Source organism: Seriola aureovittata, chromosome 8 (assembly GCF_021018895.1).
Source record: "Seriola aureovittata isolate HTS-2021-v1 ecotype China chromosome 8, ASM2101889v1, whole genome shotgun sequence".
NCBI lineage: Eukaryota > Metazoa > Chordata > Actinopteri > Carangiformes > Carangidae > Seriola > Seriola aureovittata.
The window spans coordinates 28,951,646-28,964,159 of NC_079371.1; the positions used below are offsets into that span (position 1 = coordinate 28,951,646).

Genomic DNA, 12,514 nt, shown 5'->3' on the forward strand with positions numbered 1-12,514 from the left:
ATGCGAAATGCAGCGAGCTTATCGTCCCTGAAGCGTCCCAGGCAGGTGAGCCTGTCATCAAAGCGGATGTTAGCACTGATCTGAGCATAGCAGTAGAGGGGCATCGTAGCACGAAATATGGCCCGTCCTGTCTTGTCATTCCACATGCTACATGTTGCTTCATGTCTTGAGCGGTAGACGCCAGCCAGAATCAGAATCCTGATGTAGGCTCTCATCTCCAGGCAGACCTCAGGCTGCTGATGAAGGCAACTGCATACAGGGTGGGCCCTGGGGTGATACCAGTGGGTACTGGATTGTAGTGCAGGGTCTCTTCAGCAGTGGGAAACCACATCATTTTCCCATCACGAGACATCCATTCAGGCGCCAGCTCCTCTGTCTCTGCCATCAGCTGCTCGGCCTCCACCACTGTGTCTGTATCGTCCTCACCCCCTGAAGAAGAGGAATCAGGCACTGGCTGGTACTCCTCATCATCAGTGGTGATGTTTTCATCCTCTGAGGAGGGTGTCCCATCATCTTCAGGAGAGGATGTGTCCTCATCTTGGGTAGAAGACGTCTCTTCTTCAAATGCAGTGGATTTCTCCCTATCTTCGATCTTTGAACGCATCACATAGTCAAGTGCTTGAAGCAGTGAATATGATCTTCTTGCCACCCTGCCAGAGAAAAAATGATCTGGAAGCTGTAAGGCTTACTTACTAACTCCAGGACAGATTTACAAACAGTGCCAGAGTTGGTTTTGTTTTACCCTGCAGCTGCATCTTTGAACTCTGCAAGACGTCCTGTGATTTTTCTTTTTTTTTTGGAGAGTAGATATTTGGGTATCGTATTGGACATATGATACATCATAATTTATTTAACTCTATCTTGCAAATACATATTTGTGCTGCAATTTCACGCACAGGCACAATTTCTTTCACGCACAAAGACAAACCATTATCTGATATCCTTAAGATCCCACCTATGTCAAAATTGTGTCATTCATTCGCTCCATTGGAGTGCAGTTAGCTGTCATAGACTCATATTGGAAACTAAGAATATTACATGAAATTTCTCCCTTGGCCAATAATGGATAAATGACATAATCTGGTAAAAAAACATTAAAAACTACAATTTTCAAGTGTTGAGTTTAGAATGAAAGCAATTTTACCTATATTGTATAATTTAATACTGTAAATAACAAGGAATTAAATTAAAAAATGTAGTTTTCATGGGTTTCAATTGGCCAGAAGTGGCCATGATGAAGCCAAGATACCTGATAGTTAGATACCTGCTTTATGCAGGTATTTAATCTCCTAATTCTGTTAACCCCAACCAGTAATGGTCTTCAACATATCCTGATCATGCTGGAGCAGTACTGTCAAACTGGGCCCTGGATGTAAACCTTAACAAAACACAAATTATGATCTTTCAAAACAAACCAAGACATCTTGAAAACAAATATCATTTTAATTTGAACCATACCCTCATTAGATACACAAAAAATTACACTTGACTTGGTCTGAATATATCTGTATCAAGGAGTTTCAATATGGCCATACATGCACTCGAAGAAAAAGCATGCAGAGCAATATATACATTAAAAACTAACAAATTATTCAACATGAACAACCCAATTAGAAGCTTTGATTTGAACATTTGATTATGTAATTTTACCAATAGCTCTATATGGAAGAGAGGTCTGGGGCCCCCTCAGTGGATTAGAGTATGGCTCATGGGATAAACACCCAATAGAAGCCCTGCACACTGATTCTGCAGAAGAACTCTAGGTGTTCAAAGGAAAACACCAAACAACAGCTGCCGAGCAGAACTGGGAAATTTCCCTTTACTGTTAAACATTCAAAAACGGGCATTAACATTTTGGACACATCTTAATCTAAATCCAAAAGAGACACTGGCATTCAAAGCACTGAAGACCCAAGAGCTGAACCCTGAAAACAATCCCCTCAGTCAGCTGACTGTGAAGCTAACCAGCCACGCTCCCATCAGCACGGCATCAAACACAACAGAATAAAACTAATTATGAATCAGTCAAAAAATCTTTACGTACAACATTGGAAAAATGGAATTAAAACACAAAGTAGACTAAATTGTTATTTGACACTAAACAGAGAATAGAAATTGGCCGAGTATGTCCACTCTGTCAGATACGAAGCAGAGACGGGCCAAATACAAGCTCAGTGACCAACTAGCAATAGAAACAGGACGATACGAACAGACATGGCTGCCCAGAGAGGAGCATGTGTGGTCACTGCTCGACAAGACAGGTAGAGACAGAGATGCACTTCCTCCTCCACTGTGACAAGTTCTCTGCATGGAGAGACCTCCACTGCAGAGAAACAACCAAAAAAATTCAAAACTTTCAAATATTAACCCCAGAGGAGAAAGTGTCAGTTCTCGTGGGTGAAGGAGCAGCAGCTCCTCTGGCAGCTAAATATGTCTCTGCCTGCCACAGGGAGGGGCTCACAATAACATCCCCATAAACACACATCAGTATGGTATTAAATGATTGTATATATATTAATGTATAAAAATGTGCTACATTATATTGAATTAAATTATATTTTTTTAATCTAAATCTGTATCAATATTCAACACATTTAATAATTATTGTATTGTATGTATATTTTAATCATTTGTAACAATAACATGTTTTTGTTCATGCTAATACAGCTATTTTGAATTTGAATTTGAGACAGAGGCTGAGAGAGACACACACAGATGCACAGAGAGAGAGAGACAGAGTGAGAGAGAGAGAGAGACACAGTTAGAGACAGACAGAAAGAGAGACACAGAGAGAGCGAGACAGAGAGAGAGAGATAGACACGGGGAGAGAGAGAGAGAGACAGAGAGAGGGACTGACTCAGTCAGACTGAGACAGAGAGAGAGAGCGAGAGAGAGCGAGAGAGAGAGAGAGACAGTCAGACAGTGGAGTGTAATGATTCCAGATGAGCTGAGTGGTCTCTGCCTGACAACTGAAATGAACAGGAATCAATAGTGAGAGCGTCTGTCTGCAGCAGATAAGACACACACACACAATGTTGACTATTAAAGACGACAGCTTGAGATATTACACTATTAGTTATGCTATTTTTAATCAGCTATCATATTTAATTAATTCTTCAGGTCAGATGCTATCTGAGTGTCGAACTGTGGATATGTATTGTGGTGGGACTGTGTGTGTGTGTGTGTGTGTGTGTGTGTGTGTGTGTGTGTGTGTGTGTGTGTGTGCGTGTGTGCGTGTGTGCGCGTGGGTCAAGTGTGTGTGAGTGGAGGATGGGGGACTATTACTCCTATAATGGGGAGGGGGGGGGTAATCTAAAACACAGAACCTTGAAAAGACACAAAACAGAGACGCTGGAAGACGAAGACGCATGAAAACAGGAAATAATTATTTCAACAAGAAAAATGATACTGTGATTATTTTCACACATATTGTGATATGAGTCATAATTCTAATAGGAAAGGTCACTTTTACATTTTATTTTCACTTAGAAAAATATAAAAACAATCATGATGTGATTATTGTTGGTCATTGTGACTGTAGCACCATGCATTTATATCACATTAATAAAGGTCTGTTGTCACATACTTGGTCATATTGTGATTACAATAATATTTGGATTAATCTCTTGAACTATAAATTTAATAAGGATAATTAGGGACAGTGTGTTTGACTGAGACATTTTCTCTCAGTATTGTAACATTTAGAAAACCTACTGTAATTTTAATTATATGAGAAACAACATTTAGACTGAGAGACACTAAATCTCTAAACACTGAAATACAGTGTGATAATGAAGCTGCTTGTTGCGATTCTGCTGCTGCAGCAGTGATTGACAACGACTGACAGTATAATCATATGAAAACTCTTTGCTTGTAAGTTCTGGCTCTAAACTGCCTAATGTTTTAGTGTTGATGCATCATGTAACTCATAATCATTAATCATAATTATGAGCTCATAGTTCAGTTGATAAGTATGTAACAGGGGATTTTTTGACTCTGAGTATATATAACAGATGAAATATAAATGTAATGGAACCATCTATAAAGAATTTGGTTGTATTTGATTCCCAGTGTAATGTCATTAGATATGCTTAATATTATAAATTTAATAAATATGTTATGGTTTCTGACTTTCAGGTTCTCATGGAAAACATCAAAAATCATACTAATAATAATGATAACATGAAGGTATATTCATGCAGCCCACAATCAAATAATAGTAATAATAATAATAATAACAAAGCATCATATCAGAGGAGGACAGTGGGTGGAGACAGGCTGAGGTGTGATGAAGGTGTCTGTATCATCATCACCTCCTCTGACCAGCCACCACTGAGACATCAGGCAGCTCAAGCTGCTAATTATAGTAATTATGATTCATTACAGGCTGAGATTAATTTAATAAAGAGGAGGTTGGGCAGAGCTCGTTAACCTTCATTAGAATAATTATAGACACAAGACACACACACACACACACACACAGGGAGAGAGGGAGAGGCTGCTGGCACACACTGTGGGAACTGCCACTGGGTGTGTGTGTGTGTGTGGGGGGGGGTGTGTGTGTGTGTGTGTGTGTGCACTTAGAGCACTGCTGAGACATTTTGCAGCTAACTTTAAGTTAGTTGATTATAATACAACCTTTCACACACACACACACACACACACACACACACACACACCATTTACCATTTACCATTACTGCAGACTATTTTCTTTTGTGATGGACCTTTATTATCAATGTTTTATATTTTTGTATTATTTTATGTCTTTCATTTAAAATTATTACATTATTAATGACTTCTTCATCTTTTATTATTATTATTATCATTATTACTATTCGTTCATTGTTATAAGACTATAGCTTGAAAGTAGCTGCACATTAGATTCATTATATTCCTCTGTAGGTTTCATGACTCAAACCGCACGTCATTATATGACTGTGACGTCAAGACGTGGTATGGATGAGGTCAGACTAATGTTTAAACATCCTGTTCAAGTGTAAGGTTGTTGTCTTTAATGTGATGAGACAGTCCTGGGATATACTCACTCTCAGAGGATCCGCGTTGGTCCGGGTTGGTCCGGGTCCCGGGCGGCCTGACTGGACGTCACCTGCTGATAAACCTGCTCCTCACTCACCTGACTGATGCTCCTCCTGTTTCTCTGTGTGTTTCGGTTCTGCTTCATAGTTTCCTTCCACTTCTAAAAATGCTAATATTTTCCAAGGTGAAGAAGCTGCTGTGATGTTTAATAAAGTTAAAACACTGACTGTTTTAAAATAAAGCCATAAAGCTTCCAGCCAGAAACAGGAAGTAGATCAAAGGGCTGGTAATGGCTTCGACTCTCTGATTGGCTAATCATGTCTCATTGTTTCAGTCATTATTTTGCTCAACTTTTAATTTCGTCGCCCTAAGGATCATTGAGCAAGGCAATTACATGGAGCTGACCTTGTGTATCAGGGCCGGGGGGAGGACAGGGGAGATGTCCCGCCGCCTCTCTCTTTTCTAATACGTTCCACAACAATATAAAAAGTGGCGGCAGAGCCTCATCACCGGTCCTCTCCTCTGCGCCTCACAATGAGAGTCAACGGAATATTAAGTCCCCGAGCATTAGAATAAACACGTCGTGTGTTAAATCAAAATCCAATTCTGTGCTCTATTATTTTCTGGCATAGTAATGACTGCCGAGGATTAGGGATCAATATTTCACTGCAGCGGGACATTACCGGCTTTATTCTGCCCGTAATTGAGTTTTGAGGAGGGGCCCTGCCCTGGAATCTGCATACCAGATAAGAGCTGCATTCATGTGGACGCATCAGCTCCACATCTAGTCCAGCGCGGGGTTGTTCACACCGCAGAGCCACTCCGACCCTCTGCCCGCCCACCTGTGCTCACCTGCTGAGGAACGTGTACAATCACACAGACAACTGACAAGCCAGCGCGCCCCCAGCTCTCTATCTGTTTCTCCTCGTGCTCGGAGCGCGAGCCGACCCGGCCCGGCCCGGACCGCACCGTGCAGCGCAGCGCGTGCAACTCGAGATAATAGACTATTAGTGGAAGTGGGATTAATTTGTAGCCAATTACAAGCCGCATAGTTGAATAGGAATGCATAAATAAGGAGGGACACACACACTCACGCACGCACGCACGCACACGTGAGTGTGTGATAGAGGGTCCTCGAGGGGCCGGTTGAAGACCAAAAAAGGAGTTGAGAGCGAGAGAGAGATAGATAGATAGTTAGAGAGAGAGAGAGAGAGAGAGAGAGAGAGAGAGAGAGAGAGAGAGAGAGAGAGAGAGACGGTTTAACCATTAGAGAGATAGATCCGCTCTGTCCCGCCTTTAACTGCTCTCGGGCTCCAAAGCGCGCACCCACCGGTGACCAGACAGAGCGCGCGGGGCTGGAGGTCGGGACGCGGAGCGGTTTATGTGTGTGTCACCGCGGGACAGTGGCGCCGTCACGCAGACGCAAGGTAGATCAGCGCATACGCTGCCGCGTTGGACGCGGAGGATGAACCGGAGAGAGGAAGAAGTTTAAACTTTAACGAGACCGCGTCCGGAATCCGGTTAGACCCGCATCAGTCCAGACTGTGACCTATGGGAAAGTTTAAGGGGCTGAAGACCTGACCCCCACCCCCCCCTGGATGCTGACCTGCCTGTGTTGTGAAGTTTTGTCCCTTTAAGACGCGTCAGGCGGAAACTTTTCTGTTAACACGGCTCCTGCTTTTTAATCCGGATCCTCGATTTATGGGAAAGACCGAGTGACGTGATGAACCGGGACAGAGCGGTACCGGGGCCCGGAGCGGACGGGGTCCAGACCGTGATATGCCGGGACAGAGCCGTAGCAGGGCCCGTGGCAGACGCGACCCAACCGGTGATGAGCCGGGAAAGAGCAATACCGGCGTCCGACGGGGACGGGATCCAGACCGTGGTAGGCCTGGACAGCGGGGACCTGCTGGACGGAGTTGCAGCCGGAGAGAAGCGGCTCTTCTCTAACGCGGTGGTCGGAGGCAGAGATGCTCAGGCCGTGGAGAACCACACGGAACCTCCGCCGACAAACCCGGTGTTAGCGCCGCCACAGCAGGTAGAGTCACAGAGACAAAGTTGGAGGGTTTGTACTCGGGGTGACGGAGTTGACGTTGCAGCAGCAGACAGAGAGCGGGATGAATAAAGCAGAGCAGGTGTAAAGTCCAAAATAAAAACCTGATGAAGAACCAGAACCAGGACCACAGAGTTTTCAGAGTCAGCACCCGCGAAAATCCACTGACTCTGAGAAAAGGAAGTGAATTTAAAGAGGGAGAGTTTGATGATGATGATGATGATGATGATGATGATGATGATAGTGTGGTTTCTTGTCATGTAAAACGTCCCGCGGCCCGTTGGTGGCCCGGTGCTGGCCCTGTGTTGGCCGCTGTTGGCCCTGTGTTGGCCGCTGTTGGCATGTCGCGGCTGATAGTCAGACAGATAAACATCATTAAAATCAGCTTTTTATTTGTTCCCGCGCTGTGATGGAAACAACATGAATCAACTCGCTCAGAGTCAAACACTCTTTTTATTCCACGGCGGGAAAAAACATTTCACAGTTTGACAATAATGTAATTTAATCTGACCAGCAGCTGTAAATAATATAATCTGTCATTTTCTTTCAAATTAAATAAATTATTATCCAAACGAAAATTCAGTTGAAGTTTCAGTGTAAAATAGTTGTAATTTAAAGAGCAGCCGAACCTCCTCAAGTTTATGGAGACTGGTTAAATTCAATGAATAATCAGGTTTATTATGTCACGTGTGTTCATCTCAGATCATTTTAAAGCGGTTCACCCTGTGAATCTTATCAGCAGCTGTTAATGGACCCGGATTATTAAAGAGAATAAAAATATTATAACTGCGAGATTATTCATGTCGACATGCTCCACACTGGCCTCACGAACAAATGAATGAGTAGTCAGGATGTAGCCTCTCTGAACCTTTATCTGCTCCACACACCGGGACCACCGGGACCTCTGCTCCACATAAATCTGAAGGAGGACACTCAGTGACCGGTTCAGACTGACGAGCTTATATGGGTGTGAGAGATTTATGGAAACACAAATTATCAATGTTTTTAATAACATTTAAAAAGTTTTTTTTTTTAAAAACCACACTTTATTAGATCTTTATTTTACAGTTGATCATCAGACACAGTATAAATAGACTGAGTGTTTCCTTCCTCTTTGTCTTAACTTCTCTCCGTCAGCGGACCAGTAAATACATCAAATGAGGCTGATTCCTTTCATATTAATACAGGAGCTCTAATAGTGTGTGTGTGTGTGTGTGTGTGTGTGTGTGTGTGTGTGTGTGTGTGTGTGTGTGTGTGTGTGTGTCGGTGCTGTTTGTGTGTAACTCCAGTTATAATTTTGGAGAAAATGTATTTACTGTATTTTTATATTGTATCTTATTTATTAAAACGATTATTATTATTAGTAGTAGTAGTAGTAGTATTAGTATTAGTATTATTATTGTTACGACATGGTGATAGAAAGAATAGTGGCAAAGATTCTAAATTCGTAATAATAACAAGAATAATAAAAATAAATAACAATCGAAAATAATAGCCTAGATAATATGATAATAAATAATGAATATTGATTAATAAATAAAGGCTATGACTCAGTTTAAAACATCTCAGACAGAGACCATGCAGGTCCAGAGGCTCAGCCTCAGTACACTCAGCAGGCTTTCACTGGCGGGAAGAAGCAGCTCAGACCCACTGAGTATAATGATAATACATTTATTATTATTATGTTGTTGTTGGTGTAGTAATAATATATATTATATTACAAAAATAACATTATAAATAATAATAATAATAATAATAATAATAATAATAATGGTATTAATCCCGATGTGTCGTTTGTCAGGGCCCCACCGGGCACCGGACCACCTCGTTCTCCGTGCTGGACATCCTGGACCCCAACAAGTTCACGAGCAGCCGGCGGCACCAGCAGCACGCGAGCCACCGGGGAGAGCGCGAGATGAGCGGGTACGGAGCGGAGAACCGGAGAGGAGGCGCGGGGGAGCGGGAGCCCGGCCTGGAGCCCGGTAAGGGCTGCTACGGTGCCGAGGAATACCCAAGCAGTAAGTCCATTAAACCCACCGGTTTAATGTGTTTATTAGTGTTTCAGTTGGTTTGTTTCCCGCCTCTATAGTGTCCTGTCCTGAACGTCAGCGTCACATCTTCATCCGGTTTTATTTTAATTTTTCTTTCACCGCGAGGAAATTTCCTCTTCAATGAACCAACATTCATTAAAAATACGGAATATTATATAATATTTTATGATGTTATAAAAAAGCCTATTTGGTGTCGTTTAGATTTAATGTGACTTTCTTCAGATTTTTCATTATTTAGGCCTGTAATCCGATTTAACGACGGAACAGTCCGTTTGTATTTCTACTGAGGCCTACCGGAGGATTTCCGGAGAGTCTAAATCCTGGGTCATTGACGTGTGTGTGTGTGTGTGTGTGTGTGTGTGTGTGTGTATATGATGGTGACAGAAAAACTCGCGGCCTCGCGGAGAAAAGGCGCGAGGTGGGCGCGCACGTGTGTGATCGGTATTATTGATTGGTGAATATCTGTTTCAACCAGCAGTGTGTGTGTGTGTGTGTGTGTGTGTGTGTGTGTGTGTGTGTGCGTGCGTGCGTGCGTGCGTGCGTGACCCATTAACTGCAGTAATCATTTACGTTTACTCTTTGATCAACGTCTGTTTCTGTTCTTCACTTTCATCTTTTCTCTTCATCACACTTTTTCAAAATCACTCGTTCACATCATCAACACATGTTTAGATAAATGAGCTTCAGTCTGTCACACGGTTTTGATCCAATAAAAAGAATAAAAATGTAGAGTAGCGAAAAGCCTTTTATATTTAGTAAAAATCAGAAACAGACATTATTATCAATTATTAATGATAATTATTGGTCAAAGATATGTTGATATTATTTTTGTTTTGATATAGTTCTCGGTCAGACTTTGATAGGATGAATTAAAACATAAAGAAGAAGCTGTGAACATGTTTAAGATGAATCTGGTCGGTTCTGTTTAAAATAAATTCACCATTGACTATTGAGCTGTTACAAACACTGAACCTGCACCGTTTGTTCCTCTAAATAACAACATGAAGAAGAATATCTGCGATCAAACTAAAGTGTGTGCGTGTGTGTAAAGTTCAAACAATAAATCAGTCTGAAAATTTTTAAACTGAAGTAATTTAATGATAAAACTTTCACTTTTTAATGAAGTCATTAGTTAAAAATTTGTGACTAAATGAAAAAATGATTTTATAAATTCAGCGTGGTTGAAATGTTTGTTTTTATATTTCAATCCTCAGCTGATGGCGGATGTTTCATGTTTCTTTTCTTCTCCTGTTGAAGTTGTCTGAGCTGCTCAGTGAAAACATCTTTACTCTGGTTCACTGTGTTTTTCAGACGAACCATCTGACTCACTGAGGTTGGATGGAAAATGTCTCATTAAAAATAAAATGATTTTATTCCACTTTTTAAAATGATCTTTTTCCAGATTTCACCTCCTCTTTAAGACTTTTGGTTTCAGACATGTGAAATCTGATCCTTGATTATGAGCCGGGCAGCGGCCCTGTGGCTCCAGACCTTCTGGGCCCTTAAAGCCTTGTTTCAATTTGTGTATTTAATAATTAGAATAATAGTTCGTTTTTATCAGCTGTGATGATCAGAGAATCTGCTGAGGTTTTACTGATGATTTAATATTTTTTGCCAAAATTTAGCTTTTAAACAGTTTTTTCAGTTGGTTTATATGTTGTCAAATAAATATAATCAAACTGTCAGACTGTAGCTGACACAGTGTAAACCAGCAGAGGGAGTCACTGCAGGGGCCTCAGTGAGGGCCCACAGTTAGAGGGTCCAGAGTCAGGGCCCCTGTTGATCTGATCACTCCGTTTGAAAACAGAGAGATTTTACTCTCAGTCAGGACTTTGACTAAATGCTGGTTATGAGCTGTTGAATTCATTCATTCAGTTCAACCACTGCCTTTTTATTTTATTCTTTATACTTTTTTTGTCTTTCTATACTTCTGTTTTTATTCTTAATTATTGATTATTGATCTGTGTATATGAGGCAAGAACACACATATTTCCACCTGGTGGCTCTCAGGAGCTTTTGAAGGCCCCAGGACGATGTGTGGTAATTAATATACAGTCATTTGATGAATTATAAATGTAGATTTAATGTCTTTAATAATAATTATTTTCACATGGTGAATCTGTGTACACACACTGGCCTTCAGTGTGTTTGCGATACAGACGTGGCTCAGTGGCTCAGTGGCTCAGTGGTGCGGTTGTGGCTGCTGTGCAGCAGCACACAGTGGTGCTTAGAGGAACTGCAGCTCAGCCCACACTGGCTCTATCTCTGACAGCTGAGGGCTATTTACTTCATACAGTTTCTCTCTGTGTTGTGTGTTTCCAGAGGAAGGCTTTGTGTACAGAAGCCCAGATGAGGATGACTACCACAGATCCGGGACCCCGGACTCAGACGCTCCAGATGGCCCCTACAGCAGTGAGGAGAGCAGCTCTGCCCTGCCCAGTAACGGAGAGAGGGACCTGGGCCAGCACAGCCACCAAGACCCCTCCAGAGACACCAAGAGCCCAGGAGGAGGGCCTGCAGGCCAGATCTCCAACGCCCAGACCAACGGGGCCCAAGGGGTCAAGCCTAAGAGGAAGCGCTCTGGCTCAGACTCCAAGTCGGGGAAGCCCCGTAGAGCCCGGACTGCCTTCACCTATGAGCAGCTGGTGGCGCTGGAGAACAAGTTCAAGTCCACACGCTACCTGTCAGTGTGTGAGCGCCTCAACCTGGCCCTGTCGCTCTCCCTCACTGAGACCCAGGTCAAGATCTGGTTCCAGAACCGCCGGACCAAGTGGAAGAAACAAAACCCCGGTGCCGACACCTCCGCCCCCACTGGCGCTGGAGGAGCGGGAGGTACAGGGGGCGCAGGGGGAGGAGCGGGAGGAGGCCTGGGCAGCCTCAGCCCTCTCAGTCCGTCCCCCCCAGTCAGCGGGCACCTGGCCATGCACGCTGGCTATGCTGGCCACCACCACCCCCCCACTGGCAGCCTGGTCCAGCTGCCTTTCCTCACCGCCAGCCACGTCCTGTCCCCCTTCATGCTGGGGACTCAGAGCTATGCTGCCCCCGCCTTCTACAGCACACATCTGTAGACACACACACACACACACACAGAGCGGACAGACCCCCCCCCCCCCCCCCCCCAGAGACAGACTGTCTGGGTGAGCTCTGCTCTTTTTACTACCAACATTTGGAGGCTTTAATTTGAATGGATTATTTTAATAGAATGTGAATATGAACAGAACCTGTACATAAATCTACTTGTAGCTCCTCTGAATGCTGTTTTAAACTATGTACTAGACTGATAGCTGATTTCTTTGTTTTGAAAAAGTCTGTATGAATATTGAATGTTTATTTATGACTTAAGGAATGGCTTGATCTATTGTCAGTACTGT

At 42.9% G+C, this 12,514-nt stretch overlaps 1 protein-coding gene across 1 annotated transcript; it reads left to right on the forward strand.

Annotated features, from left to right (window-relative positions):
• Positions 1-6,694: 6,694 nt before the first annotated feature.
• nkx1.2lb (NK1 transcription factor related 2-like,b) lies at positions 6,695-12,243 on the forward strand. The gene is made up of 3 exons (XM_056383349.1): positions 6,695-7,077; positions 8,894-9,110; positions 11,466-12,243. Exons 1-3 carry the CDS (start codon positions 6,763-6,765, stop codon positions 12,209-12,211), a joined length of 1,278 nt encoding a protein of 425 aa, XP_056239324.1. The 5' UTR covers positions 6,695-6,762; the 3' UTR covers positions 12,212-12,243.
• Positions 12,244-12,514: the final 271 nt, after the last annotated feature.